We start from the raw sequence: 25,054 nt of genomic DNA on the forward strand, positions 1-25,054 counted from the left end.
AACGAAGATAAGACCTTGTTTCTCTATATATCTAAGTCGATAACTCATGTTGAATTCGAATAAAGCTCTAGTCTATCTCTGCTCTATTATGCAGGACTCAATATCTGTAATCCTTATGCCATCAACTACATCTATATGCCAAGGTACATATTAAGTTTATCATGTAAAATGGACCTGTTCATACGCTCGGCCATGGTAGACCTTTTACCAGGGTTTTACGGACCTATGACTATAGTAGCTCGGAAGTATATCAAATAGATCCATACTAACCTTTATAGCTTGCCAAAGTTCGTAAGTGTGGTTCTCCTTTTCAGACTCCTATTGACTCGACGAACATCGTGTCTCACTCCTATCTTTGACTTGCCTACACTCCCCTATCCTACATACCTTTCAGAAACAATGAGGATTGCTCTTGTTGGTGCTGGTGAAGTTGGCCTTCGCCCCGCAACATAATTTCGCAAGTCAGAGGACGAAGTCGTGGTTCTTACTAGTACGGTGAAACCGAACTTCGGGCACCTCAAGGCTGAGATCAACCTTACCGATTACTCCGTCGACGATGTAACCAAAAAACCTGGATGATTGCGACGCGGTTATATCAACCCTCAGCGGCCCTAGCGAGTTCTACATTTCTGCATACTCTAATATCCTCGAAGTATGCCACTAGTCGCGTAGGTATAGACACTTCATCCCTTCTAAATAGAAGATCAACATCGAGGATTTCCCTGATCAGCCAACGTTCAGTGCCGCCGCCTGGAAAACTAACCCGGTCACCTTTTCGGGGGTCCTCGACGCGATTCATGAAGGACTGAAGGCGGGTGATGCCCATGTAGCCATCTACCAGATGAGGGTTCTGGGATCTACGAATGCGAATAATAACCCAAAGGGAAAAGCGTTGGAAAGGGACACCGGGATCCTCCAAGGGTTGCGCGCCACCAGTGTCAAAGAGTTCCTGGACCAAGCCGAAGCTGGCGAAAACAAATGAAGTAATCTTGGGATCGTCGAATTGAATTTGTTTATGTCACTATAAAGAGCTAACTTGGTATTAATCTCAGTAAGAACCATTCATATGATATTTCGTGTGCGGTGCTTTTTTAAGACGAGCTTTACACTTCCGTCATATTTTTAGAACCAAACTTTGTACTATATCGATGGAAACTGACATTTATAGATATTTATGTTTTGTTTTCGTTCAAGCTAGCCTGAGAGTTAAGAAAATTGAGGTACGATTACTATGCGCGTAACTGTGTAACTATACAGGATACCTACAGAGTCATTATTTACAAGAGCTCGTGTGAAGGGAAGAAATAAAAAAAATAAATCGACACCTGTGTGATTCGAACACACGCTCCCGAAGGAAATGCCTTAGCTTACATGTTCATGCATAGCAGGGCACCGCGTTAGGCCACTCCGCCAAAGTGCCTATTTGCTGATGTAATGCCAGCTTAATGTCCTCTTAACCTTATAATATTAACTTTCCGCTCATTTGATAATACTGCGAACCCTTAAACCTCCTCCAGTAGGCTGATATATTAACGTAGTTCACTACGGAGCTGGCCATCCATATAAACATATTGATTTTGAATGCACCTATCTCAAATATAACGCTGTTAAATTAATCCAACTAGCTGATTTCTCTATCTAGGCATATCTCTTTATGTTGTATGCGCTACACACTAACCTGGCCCGCGTTGTAAACCTTCCGAAACCGAGATTTTTAGAGTTTCGGTAGCGAATTAGCAGCATGGGTCGTTAAATAAACAAAGTGCTAATTTATAGACGTGTTTTGAGGTGACCAGTTCGGTGGTGAATTATGTTAGTTACAAGCGATGCGAACTTGAGTACAAAACAACGTTTATGTTCCAGCGGAGCGAGGAGTTTCTTCGGATTTTTGGTCATTTTCCCTGGCAATGTTGTGAGTGAATCTGGGTTTTGTGGAGCTTTTTCTCGCTTCCCAAAGAATATGGTAGCGAGCTGCAGACCCTCAACACATTTCTTTTCCAGTGACAACCAAAATATGCTGATGGTTACAAGGCCGAAACCAACGGAACGTTGACCTTAAAACATTGAACCATTACATGATATGTGGCAGAGCAGCAACGACCAACAGGACTAATATTCAATAGGTTCGCAATGTTTTGGCGAGGTAATGTCCGTCAAATACCAGAATGGAGGTAAGTCAGGCCAAATAGGCACCTTGGCGGAGTGGCCTAACGCGGTGCCCTGCTATGCATGAACATGTAAGCTAAGGCATTTCCTTCGGGAGCGTGTGTTCGAATCACACAGGTGTCGCTCAAGTTGCTTTTTTTTCACCCCCTCTTTTTTTTTTTTTTTTTTTTTTTTGTTACTCATTGCTGCGATGAATTGTCTAATTATTGTTTCCCTGGCTACATTATAGACAATCTGGCTTACTATACGGAACAATGCGATTAGTCAAGTCAGGGTTGCAATTTCATGTCAACAATTATGCCAAGTGTACAAGAGCTTTGACTATTGTCGCCATTGCCTCGGTTAATAATAGTTGTCAACTCATCGCGGTGACTATACAAAGTGATGGAACAAATTCCAAGCTCACTGACCAGTAGCAAATATTGGCTCGTCCAGGACGGCGGCGATGTTGAGGGAGGGGATTTTTGGCTTGGAGGAGGTAGAGGAGAGACTTGAACGAAGAGGAGACGCCGCAGTCTCATGTCCCCGTAATATCATAGAAGCAATGATGTTAGCGATAGCTGCCCAGCCATCGCGACGTACTTGGTAGGTGACACAAGACCATTGGCCTTCGTTGTTCAACCGGAAGAAGTAGAACCATTGCCCATCTGTTAGGGCACCCCATACAGTACTGTCCGTCTGTCCCCTAGCCTTTCGGCTAGCCTGTACCATCGCCATATATGCTAGAATTCGGCCATGGTTGCTTGAGGAGACTCCGTGGTCCTGCTTGGCCTCAAATACGACCAAATGACAGGCCATATGGTTTCGGTCGCCGAAAAACATACTGTAGTCGGCTTTGCCGACACACTTGTGGAGTTTGTTCTGGTAGGTGATCGGCCCCCATTCTAGCGCAGTCTCAAATTGTAGTGTAACCTTTGGACCGTCCTCTAACCACCCACGAGCTTTTAAGTCTTTATAGACTGTTATAATGAGAGCATCTATTTTGCACCTCGTTCGAGGCTCAGTTGGTTTTGAGGAGGTAGTCAGTTCCTCAAAAGTATTCAGCCATGCTTCTACGGTTACTCATTAGGATAAAGTATAACCAAGGTGAAGGGATAGCATATAGTTACCAAAATCTGGTGTAAGGGTAATAAGGGGACGAGCAAATTGCCATGCTTCCCACCCGTTAAGTTGGCTAAGACCAAAAAATTCATTGACATCTGTAGGGGTCATATCCGCTGCGGCAAATATGGAGACCTTAGATTGTTGGGGAGGCTTCTTTATAAATTCTTTCAGCCGGTCCTTGTCAACGTCGGACTTATCCGAGAGTTTATTTAATCTGTCCCACCAGCTTTTCCAGGCCTTGGGTTCGTTTGATAGCGATGACATTTTGGTGTAAAGTAGGAGATTATGTGTTGAAAAAAAGGCTGTTGGTTTAAGCAGAAGAGAAGTCGAAGATGTCTTGATTGCATAGTTACATGGTATGGAGGTCTTGTTTATATACTAGTATAGAGGGAAAGTGCACTGGCCGAAGCCTAAATAGGAAATATACCTCCATGGATTACAATATATATAGATAAACATGAGGTCATGCAGTATTTCTATGGAATGCTCCCTTATATGTCCATATGTCCATGTCATGGCTTTTTGGTGGTCCTTTTGGGGGGAGGAAGGAAGAGCCTGTAATCTCTATTCCCTTGATATAACAACCTCCCATCCAGTTGTCTGATTGCAAGCTGCAGTGGAATGGGCGAATACCTTTTCGGCATAGGTACGTAGTCGAAATCCAGAATCCAAGTATTTTCAGGCCGCCCATACAGCCCGTAGGTGGGAATTCATGGTGAAAAAACGGGGTTGATCACAGCAAAAATCTCTTTTCTTCGCCTTATTTCACTCGCATTCGACGCCAATTTTGTATATGATAATGAACTTGATCGGATATAGACCTGGCGTGCGTTGAGCGAAAAACTTGTGCTTTCGCTTATTGGGTTTAGCGAAAGGCGACCGGGAAACCATCAAATGCGAGCCGTTTAGCGAACATATGATTTGCGAGGCTGTTTAGTTGATTATACGATTTGCGAAGCCAAAGAAGAAACATCGAACTCTCCCCATAGTTGAATACAAAGGAAAATAGCTCCACTGAAAGGCGAGAAAAGCGCGAGAAGAGTTGTGGGGGCAAACATCTTTACAGACTATCTTCGCAACGTTTATTATGTTGTTCAAAAGTGACCTCGTGTAACTGGCGTAAGTATAAATAGTCGACAACTTCTGCCCGGTTTTTACCCCCGCACAAATTGTGAGCTGATCTCTCTCGTCGAACATCTTTGCATTCTTCTCTCCAATTAAATCGAGGCCACTTGAATCACCATGAGCCAAATCCTCTTCAAGGTTCCAACAGTGTTGAGCGGCTACTGTCAGATCCGGTCTCTATCAACACATCTCGGAAAGCTCACAAGCCACCCGACGTCCGTCCGTCCATCACGAGATGAGATCAAGTATGCGCGACTTTCTCCTCAGAATCTAGAGGTTGCAATGCGCAGCCTCCACCAGGACGGCCTTGTGGTTATTGAAAATGCTATCCCTCATGACTGTCTCGACCGACTCAACAAAAAGATGATCGAAGATGCCTACTCTCTTCAGTCCAGGAAAGGAGACAGTCCATTCAACTATAACCCCGGAAATATTCAGCAGGACGCTCCTCCGGTAAGGGAATACTTCGAACCCAGTATTTTCATGAGTAAGCCCTTAAAGCCCAAATTACCCCTCCCCTTCAGTCCACAGCTCCTAACTCTTACCCAGACCCCATCGCCACTCAAATCACCTCGTCAGCACTGGGACCCCGCCCAAAATGGACATTTTGCTCGGGAAATACTGCAATGCCCCCGACTGCAGAGAGTCCCCCGATGTCTCAGCCTGTCCATTCAGACGCAGACTTTGCTCACCCAACACATCCTTTCGCATACGTCATCAATGTCCCCCTCATCACCATGACCCCGGAGAATGGCTCCACCGAGGTATGGCTGGGAACACACACTGACGCGGGGCTACATGTTCAAGAAGGGTTGCACGGCGAACGTGCCAGTGGTCGCATCAAGCCTACCGAGCTAGAGAAGCGCCGTCTAGACAGTCCGCCGTGTCAACCCGTGGTGCCAAAGGGCTCTCTGGTTGTTAGAGACCTTCGCCTCTGGCATGCTGGAGTTGGCAATCAGACTGAGGACCCTCGAGTCATGCTGGCAATGAGTAAGTTTCGGTTCTTCCGGCTGTTTTGTTCGAAAGTATCACTAACGCCGGACAGTCCACTTTGCTTCGTGGTATAGGAACCCTATGAAACTTGAATTTGCGGATGATCTGAAGCCTGTAGTCGAGGGTCAGACTGAGCTGGAGGTTCCTGTGGAATGGGTGAGTAAGTCGGAAGCACTTTCCCGCTATCTGAACCGTGGCTTTGGCAATGCGTATGATTTCAATCAGTACCCTTGAGCCGAAGGAGGTCGCTGGTGTTGACAATTGATGGTGAAAGAACGGGAGAAAGGATCTCTGGTGGATGACAATGAAGGAGACGGAAGGAGAGAGAGAACCGATCAAGCAAGGAAGCAGGTCCCGACAAACGCGGAGGTGCAGGCCTTAGCTTAGGCAGCCACACAGTCCAATAGTCTGTGCCGGACAAGAGATTCAAAAGATTCAGCGAGAGCCTTTTTCATTATCATCTAAAATAAACAAGCATTATCGGTTTAATGAGTTGTGTTTGAAGGTGGAGAAAGAGCCTCTGCTATAATGGAAACCGGCCATCCAGTCACCTTCCCCCACTTTTCCAACTCTTGTGCCATTTCCACCCGCTTCTGCGTATTATGAAGCCAAGGGGAACCTGCAAATAAAGAAATCAGAATAGATATCCCGAGAAAACGTTTGAAAAAGACTTACAAAATGCGATTGGGCCAAAAGCATTGACCCAGACCGGTTCCGAGTCGCTTGAAAGGGCCAGGGCACAAATTTCAGTCGCATGGTATTCTAATTTTCGCCGCAGACATTCCATCTCGTTGATACGCTGCAGAGCTTTGAGAGGTTGGACTGCAGGCTGGGCCAGCCACATAATTCCCATGGCGGTATGGTAGTAATGGAGAGTGGAAACTTATGAAGTTAGAAGCTGAAGGGAACATAGGCGGAGTATTCTCACCATGCCAGCTTCGAAGTGCCCAAATAGATGGAAAGCTACTCTTTTTCCCGAGCCCAGGGGTCTGTATCGTGTCGAACGATGACGGCAGTGATGATTTCCATTTATCAAGATTGGCCTTCATATCTTCCCATTCGAGGGCGGTCAATGCTTGAGAATCGACCGAAAGACACCGGTTGATGACCTTGCCGAGCAAGAATGTGACATGATTAGCAAAGTCCGCATCCTCTGTTGGTTCTGGTGGGGCATTTTGATCGGAAAGAGTGATCATTAGACCACGCTGCTCTATGAGAGCCACTGTGATATCTTCTCGGAGGTAGTTCCAATAGCCTGCGCTGAGTAGATCTGCCGCGAGATGAATATGCCGACTTGCCAGTAGTGAATAGCACCCTTGCAAGTGATTCTGAGAGCTAACGTTCTCTGAAAATGTTACAAAGCTATTAGCGATTGTCTTTCCCACAGCAATCTTTAGGAGTTAGAAATCTCGACAAACTACTGACGTGTGATAATTTCGTAAGACCGTAAAAGGCAAATGGCGGCAAGTGTTTCACCAAGTGGAATGCTATCAATATCCTTAGTGAGGGAGATCAATCTCCGCACACTGTCATAGTGGTAGAATTCAGCAATCTCGAGATATTTGACTTCGGCAAGGGTGCGATGTTGGTTGGCAGCAGAAAAGGCGAGAATGGCACTGAGCAATAGCGGATTATATCGAGCCTTAACGGGAACGACATCCTTGAAATGGCGCTTGCTGTCATTAAGATCATACCATGCAGCCAAGGTTTCTATATAGTGGCGGAATAACTTGGCAACTTGTTGGTCCTGCAAGGCATATCCAGGATGTTCCGTGGAGGGATATTCGGTTTCATGGTGAGAAGATGAGCCCAAAGGGATTGGTTGATAGACTATAACTCCCCGTGCTGCTGTATTGCCTTCTTCTTCTTGAATCCAATGACAGTTACGCGCAATGCGTTGACATGGTGAACATTTTGGTCGTTTCCCGTCGCCTTTCGTTATATAATGACCCCGCGGTTAGTGAGTGATAGCTTTCTAAGGTTCGATATATGTAGGACTAACATTTGACCCGCCGTGACCTGCATGTTTGGCTGAGGAGTCCTGAATTAGTAATCGATTTCGAGGCCTCTGGGCACTTCGTGCGATAAAAGCGACATGTGGCTTGAAAGGGAACGAGTCGACTGACTCACCAGCCTAGAGAAATAAACCCCGCATTAATTCCAGAGATCTAGAGTCGTTCAACAAGGCATAGACCTACGATTGCGTTCAAGTGGCCTCGGCATTTACGTTTTGCGAGGTCTGGGAACACCTGATTCGACTTGAATGATATGTGTGGGGAATAATGCACTCGGCTCTTAGTTCCTGAGACAGGACTTGTAAAGGATGATGTTTTGCGAGCTTCGCTTTTGCCCTTCCCACCCCACTTTATTACCGGCTTGCCGATGTTGTATGGTCTTGGCTATGACATCATCTCGCGCTACTTTACGCAGATCGAAGTTTACTGGCGTGGGAACCAAGTTGACTAGTCTGAGCGAGTTAAAGAACAAATAAGGAGAGGCGAATGATAAAAGGCGAGAGATATAGCAAGATCGACATCAACCCCTTCATTTCTTTTAAAATACACTATGCCTGTTTTGTTTGAGCTACCACAGATTGTTGGTCTTAGCCATGATTTTATTGGGCACAGGCTCCTAGGCTAGACCTAATAAGGTTAGTAGTGGGATATAACCAACCTTGGAAGATTGTAGAAGAATACCTTAGGTCTAGTCTTATAGATGGTCCTATTTCAAAGAAGCCGGCAAGGTTGTTCTTTATCTAGCAAACAAAGACAACCGGCACTACGAACTAACCATTTAATTCCGTTACATCACCCAGTCTTTACTATAGATATCTACAATAAACAATATTTTTCGACTTTACGAGTCCCGATCACTAGCTATAACAGAAAGAACCTCCTTACGGCCGATAGAGAAAGTTTCATCCTCCCAATTATATATACCATATCCATCAGTTATAAAGCGACAGAATATCTCTCTTACTTACACAGAGTGTCGCCAAATACGAATTAAGTTTAGAACGCAACGAATCCTTCATATCCCAGTGCTAATAGGAATAGTGTTCTAATATAACTCTATATGCGAACTGTACTACGAAAGGTTGTCTATGCCTCTATAGCAGTGATCGTAGGCGCAAAGCTTATATCATTGAGTCGTCTATCTTATATTAAGCACTGCTCTATACCGTGGGTCAGCTTCGCTCTAAAAACCCGGATAAAGTGAAATCATTCATTTTACAGATCCGAGCCTTCCAAAGTGTTCAAGACGGAGAGACTTTTCTCCTTTATGAGAGTAGACGGGGGATCAGACTGTCTAATTTCGGATGATAGCTAGACGAAGATCAAAGGAAGATGAAGGATTTGACATAGGGCATAAATCATCGCAATTACTCTATATGTTTCTCAAAAAAGCCCCGTACTGTAGCGATATTCGAAGATTAGCTTTACCTTCTTGTTACGAGAGGTCGCTTCTGCTATTGAGCTAATCTTTGAGGTCCTGAAAAATGGTGTAACTCGCAAATTCCTTCATGTGCAAATACTAAGCATAGATATAAGATAAGTTGTGTACCTTAGCAAATTCCTGTCCGTCAGATTCCATTATTCGCGACGACAGCGGCCTCGAGTTCTGCTATATATATTATAGATGAGCACAACCGTCAACCAGAGCGGCGAACTAATTGCAAGAAGAATTGTAATGAACAAAAATTTCTCCCCAACAGTTGGGTGAAATATTCCGTCGTTAAGAATTTCGGCTCGCTGCCGATAGAATACTTCTTTTTCTTCTCTCATCCGGACTTTGACCTCGTTTAATCGAGCATATCCCAACTCCTGTGACTTGATGAATCTTTGTTCCAATTTTTCAAGTTTCTTAGATTGATGATTGGACCGCATGGCAATGTCTCGCTCCTTTCTTTGTTGTTTTCTGATGAGGGCGGTTTTATAATCATCTTTCTGCTTTTGTCGACCTTCTTCAGTTGCCTTGAGCTTTGGGCGTCGGTAGAGCACCCGACTTTGTTCGAGGTCATCATCGTGTAGGACTCGGTCACGAAAAGATAGCAGTGGTTCCTTATTAAGCGGAACCATGACTATCAATGGTCCGTTCACTCCCATGTATGTTTTACAAATATGATGATAGGGAGACCAAGCAACCTTTTCATTAAGATATTAATAAAATATCGGGGTGTGAATCAATATCAAAGCAAACCTGATATATTCCACGATCCGAGGCAGCCCCCCTAATGGCGAATTCAAGCCTGACACCCAGCCTCTCTTTTGTCTTTTCAAGATCGTTCAATATGTCGTCATTTAGGATTTTATGGTGCGCCATAAGATTCCTAATGTCCTTTGATTTTTCCAACAACCAGCGGAAGACTGTCAGTTCGTCTTCAGTCATCATTTTGGCGAGGCATCCATCGGGCTCCTTCAATTGAAGACGAAGAATGCTAATGATAGCCGGCAGATCAGCTGCCTGATGACATCGATATCCTATCGTATTCAACCTCTCCTCATCGATCAGCTCACAAAGAATGTAGCCCAGGAATTCAAGCTCGTCGGTCCAAGTCGTCAATCGTGCTTGAGCTTCAAAGTAGGTCACTGGGCTTACTGACATCTTGATAAACAAACTATGGTACAGTATAATAAATTTTGTAAAGTGGAAGCTTGTATTTATAGAAGTTTCGACGAGTAGAGTTTTTGCCATTCTAGGCAATGGGCTCGTCATGACTTTCGGTGTGGTGTACATCTTGATGACGTCGACGATTGCGAGAGAGCTACGATGAGAAATGGCTGTACCTCTCGATAACAATATGACTATATAGCACTAGCAACCAGATTCACTTACTAGTACATACGTAAAGCTACAATGATATCAAGTTCACCGACTATAACGCGCTACAAGATACTTCGATACCTAAGCCCTTACTGGAATTTATGACAACTTACCGAAGACGGACAGCCTAAAATAGACTAGTGCGCTCTTGGTGGGTCCATGGGATTTCGAACATTACTCTTATCACACCCAAATTTATAGTAGGAATGGTTCAAAACTGACCTTGTAATTGTCTTTAAACTCTGACACCGAGTCGATGGCAAAGTTTCTCTGCCGCCAAATGTCTAGCAATCTCGTTTTGTCGCCCAATTACCGATGTAACGCAATTTTCTAAAACGTATGGTCACTTTAAACTGTGGAGGATCTAAATCAAGCTGAGAAGCCGTACGTTCAACTTTCTTGCCTTCTGCTTGTCATATTTCAAACAAAATAGAGGTGTAATTTGCTAAATTATTTCCGTTTTGTGCTCCAGACGGTAGGGTTGCTTCGCTTGTCAAATTACTCTATCGGGACTGCCGCGATGACTGCTGGTGAGTGGGTGCAAAGTATCTGTCCGAGGCTCTGTGGTGCGCCCCGTGTGACTACACTGATTAGGCTGCATAGCAGAGTATACCCCTCTGGCGATGGTAGTGAGGGGTGGGTAAAGCCGAGAGTTTGAAAAACTACTGCCTTCGGGTCACAGTTCTGATTGTGAAAGGAAACGTTGATTCTAGGTAACGCATTCCTGAAACATAGTCATATGACTCAACGAAACGACTGCCTGCTATTTGGTTAGTTTCGCCGGAAATTTTACTTGTAATTTGAAGAATAGAGCACCTGACCATTAAAGTTTAGGGTTCGCTGGACCGAGCTAGGGCGAGTATGACATTTGCGCGGAGCACCGCTTCTCGCACGAGTTGGTCTTATACTATATTAGAGAGCCATATATCATGAAATATAAGCATAGCAGAGGTCTCGCAGCTCTGAGCACAATGGTGACTAGACGATTGAAGAGTAGCCAAAGTAGTGTACTTCAATTTAAGCTAGCGAGCAACCGAAGTAGTCTTGGGTATAGAAAAATATAGCCGGATAAACGTGTTTTCAGCACTTCAATAAAAGGGCCAAGAACGAAGTGACACATTTATACCTCTAAGAGCGTCGGACCTCACTCGTGCGGGTGAAGTATGTCTTGGCTCAAGGTCCGAGCGTTGTCTAAATATAAAAACAAGGAAACGAAAGAAGAAGGGACCTACATAGCGGCTACTATGAATTTTTTCCCACCGGTATATTCAGAAAATCGATACATCTCACGTACTTTGTCAGCCCAACAGTTAATTGTATGCCCCAAAGGCTTCGACAAATAGCGAGAGGAACATAATTCACTCGAGTCAATTTGCAATAGGCGCTATGCATTCGTAGCTCCAATTATCCAACCAATCAACAGGATTGCACAGAGTCGAGACTTATCTTGATGCTCGAGACTGAAAAAGATGCATGAGAAAGAGCGGTGAAAGAATGGCAAACATGTGGATAAACTCCATTGGTTACTCCCGAAGAGTGATTTGGGCTCGAGGCAGTTGACCAGTAGATTTTTACGGATCGTACGGGCTACTCCAAAAAAGGAAAATGAGTTGTCGAAGTCATGCAAGCAATCCGCGCAGGGATTAATCAGCCAGAAAGCCAGTACTCGCGACTTTCTTCAGTATAAAGCCTTCTAATCTTACGTTGCGCTGTTTTGTTATGCGTACCTACCATTAGCCATGGACAACACATTCTCTGGCCAAGATGCGGACGATGAAGATGAAGGTGGAGACCCAAACTTTTTTCTTGACCTGTTGACTGAACAAATCGTTTACCTTCCCGAACATGGAACAATTGATCCCTTCATGGTTCCCAGCGCGACAGGTGGTGTTGCACCCCCTGCAGACACCTCATTCGAAGACTTTCAACAGATGAATAGCACTTACGGCTTCACGGATGCAGCTTTCTTGAATCCCCCAGAGTCTATAGAGAACTACATGGATCATTCATCTCTATAGAGACTTGAACCAGATGTATTCCCTGATGGAGGAGAGGGTTTTCAAGAACAGTTTGAAAGAATGGCATCGACTGAGGATTCTAGCCAAGGCAGAGCTCCAGAGGAAAGCGTGTCAGAGCCGCTGGCCTTAGCGCCTCGAAATGTGGTCAAATTTGAAGAAGCAGAGATGCCTTCACTAGACCATATGACATTGTTTTCTGATGGAGTGTATTGTTGTCAGTATTTGAATTGCGAATGGAAAACAGGTGAAGATAAGAAACATCTTCTAAGGTACGTTTTGTGTCTATAACGAACACAATGCAGTATCTAATATTTTCCAGGAAACACGCTCGGAGACACGTCAAACCTGTCAAATGTCCACAAGCTTTCTGTGATTATCGTACAGCTGAACAAACGGATATGCGCCGACATGTCGTAGCACATCATAAGCCTTGGGCTAGAGAACATCTGGAGATCATAGAAGAGTTTACTTGCGACAAATGTGGCTCGTCTTGTACACGCAACGATAATCTCCAAAGGCACCGGCAGAGGACCTGCAAGGGGTAGTGCAGAGATAAATAACACTTAAGCTTTGTTTTTCCAATTTAAGATTCATCGTGCTTAAAAAAGAGAGCAGTACAAAAATATGTAGTCAAAATAGTATAAGTCAAAGACACCATCAGCTTTAGACGAGCGATATTGTAGTTGCCCTCAATGCATCCAGGCCTGAATGGAAACGCCTCCGCCCTCATCATCCGATTCTTCGTTGTTATGAGTCAATAATCCAGGGCTAATCGATGGTCCTCTGGCTTGATTTTTTAATTGTTGATTCTGTTTTTCAATGGGGGTATCTTTGCTCATAACCATTGAACTCTTTTCGGAAACGTTGATAGGTGCTGGGGTGTAGCCGAGGGAATGGAGATCTGTAATGTCTGTTTTTGAATCGGGACGTTTCTGGCCAACCGAGGATTGTCCAAGGGCTTGACTGATGACAAGATTGCCAATCTCGTGAATCACTTTGTTCAGTATATGTAACTGCTGCCTTCCTGCCCTGTGGGCCTTCGAGAAGTTCTCTACCAGAGGCGGTCCCCAGTTTGTCCACACATTTCGATGCGATTCAGGGACAATCATTCGTGCTGGGTGGTGTTTGAAATACATTTCGCAACATAGACAGGCCGCCTTACTGCAAGCGACAAAGCGATCATTTTCGGTGAATTGTATTTGATATCGATGAAAATGCTCAAGTATTTGGACCTCTGCATGGATTCGTGGCTTTAGATTCCGATATTCGCCCGGAAATCTATCGAAGAGTCCATTCGCAGCGTTGATTTTCGACAGTCCATGTTCAATGTCGAGTCGCTCGTCGTGTCCCTTCCCTAACATACGGTTGAGAATCCCGTCAAGATTCGTATGTCTGTCGGGTGCAGGAGGTGGCACCGGCGCTATGTGATCCACAGCGGAAACTTCGCAACTTTCTAGTATTTGGCTCATATCAGTGACAGCTTTAACAAGCTCCTTTGGTGCTCGGATATGATGTGCTAGCCGTCCGATGTAATGTCTCACAAGCCCAAAAGGATCGCATTCTATATCTGGGCTGAGCAAGTTTTCTTGCCGTATAGACTGCAACCATGGGAGAATGGGAGAATGCCTGGTTTCGTATGCAAACGTGCAAAGTGTGAGATTATCATCATGGCTCGGGAGCGATCTTAACCACTTGCGTAGTCTTTCGGCTACCAAGGCATTAGCATCGGCAATATTATAACACTTTACTGGCGGTGCACACCTTCAATTGTAGCTGAATGTGAAAGCTTTCGGCTACAAGCATCCACGGCCCTGAATAAGCAGTTTTTTTCCTTTCTGATGCGCTTTTCCGCAAAATCAACACAAAACTTCACAAACTCTGCTTCCTTTTGAGGTGACTGCGATCCTGGCACCTCATTCAAATCGTGCAGTAGCCCAAGAACAGCCTTAAGAAACTCAGCTATTTTAGCTTGTCCTTTATTTGAAGCGACATATAACCGATAGCATGCGCTGAGGTCTGCAAGTCCAATCGCGGTGCAGGTATCTCCGCCTTTTTCAAAGTCACAAATGTAAGAAAGATTCCGCAAGAAATCCCGACGCACAGCCTGGCCTGCATTTACATCGTGCGGTTTCGGCTGGTGATTCCCACGGCTCTGTCCAAGCAATCGCAACAGCACCAGTGGTTCATAAAACCTGCTGAGAACCTTGTGATACGGGTCGAACCTCGGGCGACCGACGGTTTTGGGTTTGATTTCAAGTGTTGGTGAAAAGGTGCTATACCCGGTCGATCTGGCTTCGCGAGGATCCATTGTGATCGGATTGTCGCAATATGCTGTCTTCGAAAGAAAAAATCAAAAGAACATGAAAACGCGACGAAAATGGAAAAGTGAGTGCTGACACAAAGGTCGTTTTTATTCCGTAGTTTTGGATAATAACATAAGCCACCCGTAGCTTGAGATCAGAGCGGCACGCGGAAGGCTGTACGTAGTGGATTTGAGAGGGGGTACTTTTTACTCGGCCAACGCACGAGTTGAAGTCCATGACGGACTAAGAGAAAGGGCCGATAAGCCGCATGGTCCAGTCCGCCTCCCACATGGTCCAGTCCGCCTGCTGCATCATCTGGTCTGCCTCCCGCATGCCTCCCGCATGCCTCCCGCATGATGGAGGCAGAACAGGCTATGCGGGAGGCAGAATAGGCCGGGCCATGCGGGAGGCAGACCAGATGATGCAGGAGGCGGACTGGACCATGTGGGAAGCAGACTAGGCTATGCGGGAGGCAGGAAGCCCTTATGGAACATTTCCAATGCCATGTGAACGTTGGATTGAAGCTGAATTTACAAATAATGAAAACTGTGGTGATGATTACATTTTTTTTTCATAGATCGACAATAGTCGATATAATAGCTGTGAGTCAAGGAAGCCTCTATAGGGGGTTTTCTTAGCCCCTTCTATCAGAGTGATGAATTCTACCTATAGGAGAGCTGAGACGGAATGATAAGCGCCCCTCACATTGTATGTGTTTCAATCTTCTGCTCGTGCAGATTGTGATAGACGGCATCATGCAAAAACCCTGTTCAGTGAAAATCAAAGGCTATAATGCTTTTTACAAGGAGGATATTTAAAGCTATTTATGAGCGACTGTTTGGCGTCTCCTCGCAACCCAACAAAGCATACATTGGTCCCAAAACTCGGTTCCCTGGCAGTCAATCAAATTCCCACTGCATTCGCCCTCTCTCAGCCTCTACTTCGTCATGGAGGGTTCTCTTGCATTCAATTCAATGACGCTAGAGGAGACATTGTACCTGTTCCGCCACATATTTCTCCCACCAGAGGTTCCCCAGGCGGAAGATTACAATGTGCAACAAGAACATCGTCTCCTCGAGAGCGTCGTTGATGCTCTCCGCAGTTTCAGCGATTACGTTCCGACCGCAGATACTACTATCGTACGTAAGGCCACTGAGATGGTTTCTCGCCTAAGAAAGGCATACAGTCCTCATGGGGACGTTGATGAAAAGCAGCTCGAGATGAGTCTGGAAGAGCTACCAATTTGGGGTAAGGATTGCAACACGCAAATCATTGTGCTCATTTCTAACCAGGCCGTAGGCGGATTCCTCCCAATTCACGTTCGCGAGCAAAACGCAGGAATACTCCTATACTGGCATAACGACGCGATACACATCGAATCTTTTGAGTTGTCAGCTCGCAATGAAGCCGTTACAACAACAGTGGGACGGCTGCGCCGTGCTTTCCCGGGTCCGACCATGGTCATGGATAGGGCAACTTTCGAGGAACCCGGATTCCGAGCGTTCATGGCGCAAACGATTTCGAGAATGAGTCACCAGTCCGTTGCTGGAACCAAGCCAAGAGTCAAAAAGGCTGGACAGGAGCACGACGAGACCAGGGACACCACGCATCCCAAAATGGTGACAGAGCTTCTCATGTCGACTCTTCGTCCTCGATGCACCGACATCGCGTCTGTACAGATTCAGAAGAACACTCGCGAGGAAGTAATGTGGCGTAATTCCCAATCGCCGTGGCGCCGATCTGCATTATGGCTACTGGTGCGCGTCACACTACAGCTAGTGTTTCGCAGACTGTCTACAGAAGGGGACTTGGACGATCTGTACAAACAATTCATGGTCTTCTTCATGACCTCGATAGTTGACAGGGCTTCAATTGCAATACCCTCCGAGACTCTCTTTCTTATGAATGCCAAGATTGTTCGCAGACTGCTGAAGCTTGACTTGGCGGTTGTGCCTGCCTGGTTCACCTCAGTTCAGGAAATCTTGAGCCGTACAAGCAGCGCAGTTCAAGGCCAGTGGACGCATATTAGGAACAAAAATAGCCACAGTGTCGACATGCCACTGCTGCGTGATTTAAATTTCCGTCAAGATATTCAATATGCGCTCCCCTGCCTTGACCGCTACCTCGAGAGCACAGAAAATCGAAGCAACAAACGCCCGTGCAGGGAAAATTTCGAGCCGCAATCGAAGTTGTTCAAATACCAACGAACAGAGCTTCCACATCACCTCGATTCACACGATTCTGATTACCAAGCGTACAACCTTGCTGCCTTGGAGGATTGGGTTGCTTCGGATCTCAATGCATGGCTGGAAATTCATCAGAGGGAGGAGGCAACCTGTGGTCAACTTTGTGCTTTGATGGTTCGATACTTCGAGAAAGCGTCTTCGTCGTATGTAGACAACCCCGAAGCCACATCAGTCATGCTCCTTACCCTCTTAGAGCTGTGGATTGCCTGCGACAAATCCGCGATTCAACTACATGAGATCTTGAGAGACTATGACGCATGCATACCAGTTGACTGCTTTCAATCACTTTTGCTGCCTTTTCGATCGCACATGGAGAGGCTGGCGTGTGCTGAAAAGTATCTGAGTCGACGTCAGGCTCGCCTTCGCTACCATGGCCCGAACATTTTCCGGGAATTCGGGACTTCCTCCTGCTTTGCTGTTCGATACTTCGAGCAGTCTCACAACCATCAACAATTGCTTGCAGCCATCGAAGAAAATGCCACTCAGGAGAGGACGAAGAAAAAGGTCGAGCTTCGGGAAAGGCAGCAACTTTACCGGGAATTGATGGCTTTATCTTCTAACACACCATGTGAATATGTCGAAACCATTGTGAATAAGAGACTTGGGCTTCGGGATAGAGTCCACTGCTACGATTGCCCTCGAGAACGTTATCAGAGACAGGCCGAGTCGATTGAAATCAGCATACATGAGTGGCCTCTGCCGACCAATCGCTCAAGGGCCAAAGCCACTGTCTTCGAACTTCGAGTACCCGAGCCCTTTGGAAGCTGGCGTGACACCACGCTGTTTTTCCTGCATCGGTGTTTTAATATGAAGTACGCAGTGGAAGAACGGCCCAGAGCAAAGTATCGTCCACACAAATATCGAGGTCTATCTTCGTTCTTCAGCAACCACTGGCGTAACCAGCGGATCAGTCTTCTTTCTCAGGATAAGCCCCACGAGAGAACTCATCGGCGCGACAGGTTAATTCTCAATGTGACGGAAAATGATGTCTGCCTCAACAACGGACTTCACTTTCAATACTTTGATAATGTTCTCGGATGTTTTGTGAGCGGCTTTGACTGGACTCATCAAACAGAGACTTCCTGCACATATAGGCCCCCGGCACACAGTTCAGCGCTGCAGCAATTTCTGTTTCGACCTGCCATGAATCCACATGGCCCGTCACCAAATACTGTCATTGCGACACAGTGCGATGCCCCTGCTGACATGTCACTGGAAGAATACAAGGCCCTTGCAACCATGCCCCTTGGACTGGAGATCCAATGGCAAAATATCCTGCTGGAACTGTCAATGCCATCGGTGGACATGAAAAAAGTCGAGACCACAATCTTTGTGCTCCAGATAATCAATCAAGCAGGCCCATCGAAAGCAGGCACGACATTGAGACAAGGACATGCGATTTTGTGCGACGAGGTATTCACAGTCGAGGCACTCTCGCGAATTGAAGAGACAATGGAGAGGGTCCAGCAAAATTGGGAGACCATACATGGGATCAATAGTCTCATTCGGCTGGTTTTGAGGATTTTGTCTTTGTCTCCTTCTCAGAAAGTCTGTGCGATGTGCCTTCAGTGTCTAAACAACCTCCGCCGATCTGTTTTCCACTGGGTCAATCTTGTCAGAACGAAAGCTAGTGAGACTATTGATGATACACACAAAGCTAATTTAATTGCAAAGAGCGTTCATATCGCTTTGGTCTGCATAGAGACTTTCAATGCAGAAACCATTGCCCCTATGTTCGCCGCCTCGGCGGATGTTTCGATCTTTCTGCAGTGCTGTTCAGTCATTTGGAACGGGAGGAACTCTCTAACAATAGAATCAGGCTCATTGCTTCAGTTACTGTATCATCGGTGGCAAGTTCTGAGTTACCGCAGCCATGTGATTCTCGCAGAGCGTATCGTTGAATGCAAGAACCCAGGACTAGACCTGGCTATCGACGCAGCCTGGGCAGCCTATGACAAGACCTCTAAGTGGTCCAGGGTGTCAAATGACGTGACATATTGGTTGTTTACTCGGTTTGCCGGCCAGTCTGGGTTTAGCGAAGACATGTTGTTGCACTACAACCTCTTGACTGGAGAGCTCCTTGTGGATGGCCTCCCGCTTGCACGTTTGCCTTCTGAGTATGAATCTCATCCAATATATCGCAGCTTATTCGGGAAATCTCAGTTGGACGTAATGCCCAGCAACACACCGGGGATGCAATTTTCGTGTCAAAAGCAGTATTCGGGCTACACGGTACATCTCGGAAAACAGACCGTGCCAGAGTCCACTGATTCCGACATGTCAGTCAAAGCGGTGAAGGGTGGGGAGCAAGTCTGGCAACTGGTTCCGTCTAGACTTTTTGCTGGAGTTTTTCCAGATGAGTTTGTGGAAGGCTATGCGCACTGGTATTCGGTCTCAGGGGACCTGGTGGAATTCCGATCCTTGGAAGCGCCATGGCTGTCATCCAGTCAAAACTGGCAGCTCCAGAGAAGCCCTTGTCAAGCTTCCTGGAGCCTCAAGAGGAACGGAACGATTTTGGTCAGCACCATGTGCCAAACGGCCCAAGTAATATCCAATGTTTTCCAGCCGATTGAAAAGGCTTCGAAGGTGCATTGTATTTTCCATGAGGCCTCTTCGAGTCTACATGTTGAGCTACCGCGCCTTCGATTGGAATTTATCCTCAAGTCACAGTCTTCTGCAATCCAATCTCGACAATATCCTGGCATGTCAGTCGATAGTAACCAAGTCTTTGACTCATTGATTGGGCTACGCAACACGCTTCTGCTCACGAACCATGACTCTTACGATCAAGTGGTCCTCATACCTGAAGGAGCTTTATCTTGGGCCAGAGATGGCAACCACGTTCGTGTCGAGATCGGTTGGCAACCTGTGACCACCATCCATGCGTATCCCATCGATCGCCAGCTCGGACGGCTTTTGGACAATGGAAGCTTACAGAGTAAGCTATATCTCACGTACTTGCATGCTCTTACGTCTTTCTGCCTGCCAGATCCACTCACCAAGAAGACCGGTACCGAGCAGGCTCTGTCTATACTTCGGTCCGCGTCCCTGAGGTCTTTTGATCGCATGCAGACAGAACACATTGAACTCCTCAAGAACATCGCATCTCTCACTCCTGCCAGAAAATTCTATCCTGATGATGAGCAAGTGATGCAGAGCATCCACTGGCGGAAAGGCCTAGGCTGCCTCTCTCAGCACCATGGCTTTCGCGAGGAAGTCGCAGATATACTGGACCAAAACCGTCGCATGAGCATTTTCCAACCTGGGACAGAGCTGAATCACCCGTCACTTCCACATGTGGAGCAAGCACTCTTTCTGCGGGAGCGAATCCGCACATCTTCATTTCGCGCCCCAGGATTCGGCGCCGACGATCATACGAAGGAGTACGACATCATGTACAACAGTCTCGACAAGAATCGAATATCTTGTGCAGCGTCTCGAAGCTTTGCCGTTTGCAAGATGCTTTACAAAGGGATCCCTTCTGTCCGCAAACTTCAATCCGAACAGTTGACCTCGCATCTTTGGCAATTCCTCTCTTTACCCACCGGGGTTCGTGGCCCTCATAGTCCATTGGACACGAAAAGGTTGAGGTACGATGCTGAGTGGATACTAGAATCAAGAGAGTTTCTTGTCAGTAATTGGTGCAGCATACACCACCTCGCGTGCTCACAAACCCGCCGCCTCGGTAAATTCCAGCTCATGATCTGGCTTGCAGCCCTTGCTTTCTCCAATGAAGCTAATATGATTGTCCTTGAGACCATTGTTTCACTTTTTGTGATTCACGACCTGGCCTCAATCCATCTGCCAACCAGTGCATTGTTTTTGCCAAAAGAGGGAGCTGAGATGATTAAAACTTCAATTCGCTGTCAAATCGAGTTGGAACAGCGTGAAGTCACTCCAGAGTCAAATCTTGCGCCCGAAACGAATGAGACAAGTCAAAAATTCATGTCGCGCAGGGATAGACTCCGGCATCAAAATCGGGAAACCATTAAGAAAAGTTTATTGCTACATTTTGAACGCGAGTGGCCCACCCGATCACCGTCTTCACTATTAAATCCAACATTGAATGACTACTTTGATGCACAGGAGATGATGATAAAAGTTTCAAAATTGTTTAGTATCTGGTTTGACAATCGAGATCTGAAGCGATACATCACCGACATTGCGAATGTCACTTGCCATCAACTGATCGAAGAGGTCGAGATTCAACCCTACCAGCTACCACATCCACCTGAAAGTGCACCGAAAAAACGTGGCTTTGTACTCTTTGATGACCTACTCGCCCCACAGCCAATCATCGACATTGAAGAACCGCAATTACGGAACCTTGTCTCTACATCATCGACAGGACAACCTCCAGCTCCCACATTGGTGGCTTTGCTAAACTCTTTGGGTATACAAGCTAAATCCAAGTACGAGAAAAACTATGTCGAACAGTTACAAAGCAGTGTTTCTTCGTTGAAAGATGGTAGACAAGAAAAGCACATCAATATTGCTCAAGGAGATCTGGAGAAAAATATTTTGGACTATCTTGCATCATGTCAAGAATATGTCGACAGGGTGTATCGATCACTTGTGTCTGAGCTCTGCCCTCGTGAGAAGACCACCTGGTCAGGGACGATGCATCCTTTCAGGGAAAAGGTAATCGCAGTAGCCCTGGAACTGCAGCAGTACCCAAGGCTGTCACCAGTCCTTCTTTTGGAGCAACTGTCGCGCCATCGATGGGGTCTACTAGACCTAGATTGGAAAAAATCTTTCATTGCTTACGGGTGCTCAATCACTAAATTGCAGCGAGCGAAACGACTAGCTCGCCTTCTCAAGCACCCGGACGAACTCCTGAAAGAACTCGAAAATTCAGGACATACGAACTGGCAGCCAATCCAGTTCCCAGAGACTCTTCTGCTAGAGATAGAGAACGGGATCCTGATAAGAGGCATTCAGGAGGAAATTGCGGCGACAATGAGGCACTTTGTCCCAGGAAAGAATGCCGTCATGCAATTGAATATGGGCGAGGGGAAATCTTCAGTTATCGTTCCTATGGTGGTAGCAGATCTTGCGAATGGAAGTTGTCTGGCTCGCGTGCTTGTGGCCAAGCCGCAATCACGACAAATGTTTCAAATGCTGGTCACGAAGTTAGGTGGTCTCTTGGGTCGGCGTGTGTATCACATGCCTATTGCACGCTCTCTGAAACTTGGAGAAGCCGAAGCAGAGGAGATTGAACGCATGTGTTTAGAGTGCATGTCGCAGGGCGGTGTCTTGCTCGTCCAACCCGAGCATATCCTATCCTTGAAACTGATGAGCCTTGAGTGTTTTATTGCTGGTAAATGCGCCGTGGGCCGTTCTCTACTTCGCACATTGCAGTTCTTCCAACACAACTCCCGGGACATTGTGGACGAAAGCGATGAAAACTTTAGCGTCAAATTTGAATTGATCTATACCATGGGATCTCAACGCCCCGTCGAGCTCAGCCCGCAACGGTGGATTGTGGTACAAGAGCTGTTACAACTGGTTCGAGATTATGCCGGTCGCGTCCAATCCGAATTCCCCGACTCCATTGAAGTGAGCGAGCAGCCGCACGGCGGTTTTCCACGGATACGTTTGCTCAAACAGGATGCTGAGAAAGCTTTGGTTCAATATGTCGGAAGGCACATATGTGAGAATGGTATTGGCTCTCTGTCAATCTCGAGGCAGGCCCAGCCCATTAGAGATGCCGTCTACACTTACATTATGAAATCTGAGCCACTGGTGGACGAAATCGCGGCGGTGGAGTGTGATGATTCCGCAGGATTTTGGGGAGAGAGCACACGGGCATCCCTCCTGTTGATACGGGGTCTGCTCGCTGGGGGCGTTCTAGCCTTTTGCTTGGGCCAAAAACGATGGCGCGTCAACTATGGGCCTGATAGGAGCCGAACTCCACCGACAAGACTTTGTGTGCCATATCGAGCCAAGGATAGCCCTTCCCTTCGGTCAGAATTCAGCCATCCCGATGTCGTGATTCTGTTGACATGTTTGAATTACTACTATGCCGGGCTTGGCGACGACGATATATTTCTCGCCTTCAATCATCTGGTCGGGTCAGACCAAGCCAGTGCAGAGTATCAAGAGTGGGCGAACGATGCGTCTAGGCTTCCACCCACCTACCAGCAGCTTGTGGGAGTGAATCTGGATGACCGGTCTCATTGTACCGATCATGTGTTCCCCGCTCTGCGGTTCTCCAAAGCTACTATAGACTACTTCTTGACACACGTCGTATTCCCGAAAGAAATGAAGGAGTTTCCTGACAAGTTGTCTGCGTCGGGCTGGGATATCGGGGAGATCAAAACACATCCTACAGTAGGGTTTAGTGGGACGAATGATTCACGAGAAACCCTACCGCTGAGCGTCTCGCAACTCGACCTGCCGGAGCAAAACCACACGAATGCATTGGTGCTGGAATATTTGTTGCGGCCAGAAAATTCCGTGGTCTGCATTCCACAGCAAGTCCAGCCATGCAAGTCAGATGCCGAGATCATATTGGATCTGGTATTGACTCTGAATCAACCGGCTCAGGTGATTCTTGATGTGGGCGCACAGATTCTGGAGCTCAGTAATCATGACTTGGCAGCGCACTGGCTAAAACTGCTCCCAAAAGAAGGACCAGTCCAAGCGGTGGTATTTGTAAACGACAAAGACGACATCTGCGTCCTGGATCGAACTGGACGTGTTGAACTATTGCAAATTTCACCGTTTGCAAGACAGATGGAAGCATGCTTTGTTTTCCTGGACGAAGCACATACCAGAGGAATAGATTTGAAGCTCCCGTCTAGTTATCGTGCGGCGGTCACGCTGGGTCCGGGTATCACGAAGGACAAATTGGTTCAAGGTACGAAATTTGGATTCTTCATATCAGGCAAATCCAGGACTAACTATGCTCCAGCGTGCATGAGAATGAGAAAATTGGGCAACGGACAGTCTGTCGTCTTTTGCGTTCCAGAGGAGGTCAAGTCCAATATCCTAGCCTTAAGTGGCAAGGACAAGAATTCTCAGATCACTGTCGCGGACGTGCTTCTCTGGGCCATTTCCGAGACGTGGATTGACAGCCGACACAGTATTTCCCTTTGGGCGGTCCAGGGTACACGATTCGAGCGCCAACGGGAATTGTGGCAAGATTACCGCCAGAATGATTGCCTTGATCTGACGCCGAGAGAAGCCCAGGAATTTCTCGAGCCCGAATGCCAAACTCTTGAACAGCGATACCGACCTGGTCATCAAGCGCGGCCGTCATTTAACTGTCCTTCAGATACTAGCCCCAATCTGAATTTGATTTGGAAGCGCTGCCGCAAGTTTGAAGGTCTCGACACTTCGTCCTCCCTTCAAGAGGAACAGGAGCGCGAGCTCGCACCAGAGGTGGAAAGTGAGCGCCAGGTTCAGAGGCCTCCAAGTGCTACACCCGAAACGCACCATATCCATCCACACATATCTTCATTTGTCACTACAGGCATTCTTATGAGGTCTTTTGAGGCCTATGAGCCAGCATACCTCACGCTGCGCAATACCTCCGCCGCCTGCTTTCTGGACATATCTCAATTCCCATCCAGTCTACTAGCTTCCAACGACTTCGTTAGGACCATCAAGACTCCTCCGGGCTCACACTTTGTTGCTGATGCTTTCCAACGTCCTGTCAGATGGGTCCTGACAAGTCGAAACCATGTTGTCGATGACGGAACACCTCAGTTGCGCATGATGATCATTAGCCCTTACGAGGCCAATGGTTTGATGTCCAAGATACGAGAATCACGTGTCGTCACACTTCATTTGTATGCCCCACGCCAAAGCCGAGGATTTCCCTCTTTGGATAGACTTAGGCTATACACGGTCCCCGACGATGTTGTCAAAACCGAAATACCTGATAAATTCCGTATGCTCCTCAACCTGTTTTCTGGGCAGCTGTATCTTGAATCATATTCCGAGTACAAGGACCTTTGTGAATTTTTGGGGGTGGCATCTGTGAAAACGCCGCCCGGACTTGTTGTCGCTGCGGATGGATTCATCAAACGAGGTTTCCCTGGAGCGAAGACATGCTTCAGTCAGAGCCCGCTCAAATTCCTTGAGATTCTAATGTCACAGATTAGGAAAGATTGCCAGCGGATTGGACGGACGCATATTGGTAAAATTGTCAGTGGTCAGTTGCTTTTTCCGCCCGACTTCGAAGAATCAGCAACAGCATCCATAGAAGCCGGTCTTCAAATGGCTAGTCTCGGCCCATAAGCAGGTTCTCCCTACAACCAATGCCGTG

General features: G+C 46.7%; 9 protein-coding genes across 9 annotated transcripts; 5 read left to right on the plus strand and 4 right to left on the minus strand.

Moving 5' to 3' along the window:
* Window positions 1–399: 399 nt before the first annotated feature.
* N7516_007998 (uncharacterized protein) lies at window positions 400–982 on the plus strand (the record flags this gene model as incomplete). The annotated part of the gene is made up of 3 exons (XM_057220718.1): window positions 400–424; window positions 467–558; window positions 701–982. The coding sequence occupies 3 exons, from the start codon at window positions 400–402 to the stop codon at window positions 980–982; spliced, it is 399 nt and encodes a 132-aa protein (XP_057070990.1).
* Window positions 983–2,568: 1,586 nt separating this feature from the next.
* N7516_007999 (uncharacterized protein) lies at window positions 2,569–3,534 on the minus strand (the record flags this gene model as incomplete). Its single annotated transcript, XM_057220719.1, has 2 exons — window positions 2,569–3,218; window positions 3,276–3,534. The coding sequence occupies 2 exons, from the start codon at window positions 3,532–3,534 to the stop codon at window positions 2,569–2,571; spliced, it is 909 nt and encodes a 302-aa protein (XP_057070991.1).
* A 978-nt stretch (window positions 3,535–4,512) lies between these two features.
* On the plus strand, window positions 4,513–5,622 carry N7516_008000 (phytanoyl-CoA dioxygenase family protein; the record flags this gene model as incomplete). Its single annotated transcript, XM_057220720.1, has 3 exons — window positions 4,513–4,882; window positions 4,945–5,385; window positions 5,441–5,622. 3 exons carry the CDS (start codon window positions 4,513–4,515, stop codon window positions 5,620–5,622), a joined length of 993 nt encoding a protein of 330 aa, XP_057070992.1.
* A 251-nt stretch (window positions 5,623–5,873) lies between these two features.
* Window positions 5,874–7,413, minus strand: N7516_008001 (uncharacterized protein; the record flags this gene model as incomplete). The annotated part of the gene is made up of 5 exons (XM_057220721.1): window positions 5,874–6,007; window positions 6,064–6,270; window positions 6,317–6,733; window positions 6,814–7,320; window positions 7,398–7,413. 5 exons carry the CDS (start codon window positions 7,411–7,413, stop codon window positions 5,874–5,876), a joined length of 1,281 nt encoding a protein of 426 aa, XP_057070993.1.
* Window positions 7,414–8,981: 1,568 nt separating this feature from the next.
* N7516_008002 (uncharacterized protein) lies at window positions 8,982–9,993 on the minus strand (the record flags this gene model as incomplete). The annotated part of the gene is made up of 2 exons (XM_057220722.1): window positions 8,982–9,533; window positions 9,589–9,993. The coding sequence occupies 2 exons, from the start codon at window positions 9,991–9,993 to the stop codon at window positions 8,982–8,984; spliced, it is 957 nt and encodes a 318-aa protein (XP_057070994.1).
* Window positions 9,994–11,951: 1,958 nt separating this feature from the next.
* Window positions 11,952–12,230, plus strand: N7516_008003 (uncharacterized protein; the record flags this gene model as incomplete). Its single annotated transcript, XM_057220723.1, has 1 exon — window positions 11,952–12,230. One exon carries the CDS (start codon window positions 11,952–11,954, stop codon window positions 12,228–12,230), a length of 279 nt encoding a protein of 92 aa, XP_057070995.1.
* Window positions 12,231–12,290: 60 nt separating this feature from the next.
* N7516_008004 (uncharacterized protein) lies at window positions 12,291–12,775 on the plus strand (the record flags this gene model as incomplete). Its single annotated transcript, XM_057220724.1, has 2 exons — window positions 12,291–12,499; window positions 12,550–12,775. The coding sequence occupies 2 exons, from the start codon at window positions 12,291–12,293 to the stop codon at window positions 12,773–12,775; spliced, it is 435 nt and encodes a 144-aa protein (XP_057070996.1).
* Window positions 12,776–12,919: 144 nt separating this feature from the next.
* Window positions 12,920–14,538, minus strand: N7516_008005 (nucleic acid/nucleotide deaminase domain-containing protein; the record flags this gene model as incomplete). The annotated part of the gene is made up of 2 exons (XM_057220725.1): window positions 12,920–13,791; window positions 13,992–14,538. 2 exons carry the CDS (start codon window positions 14,536–14,538, stop codon window positions 12,920–12,922), a joined length of 1,419 nt encoding a protein of 472 aa, XP_057070997.1.
* A 942-nt stretch (window positions 14,539–15,480) lies between these two features.
* N7516_008006 (uncharacterized protein) lies at window positions 15,481–25,026 on the plus strand (the record flags this gene model as incomplete). The annotated part of the gene is made up of 2 exons (XM_057220726.1): window positions 15,481–23,641; window positions 23,696–25,026. 2 exons carry the CDS (start codon window positions 15,481–15,483, stop codon window positions 25,024–25,026), a joined length of 9,492 nt encoding a protein of 3,163 aa, XP_057070998.1.
* Window positions 25,027–25,054: the final 28 nt, after the last annotated feature.

Source organism: Penicillium verrucosum, assembly GCF_028828655.1.
Source record: "Penicillium verrucosum strain IBT 35672 chromosome Unknown utg000003l_segment0_segment0, whole genome shotgun sequence".
Lineage (NCBI taxonomy): Eukaryota > Fungi > Ascomycota > Eurotiomycetes > Eurotiales > Aspergillaceae > Penicillium > Penicillium verrucosum.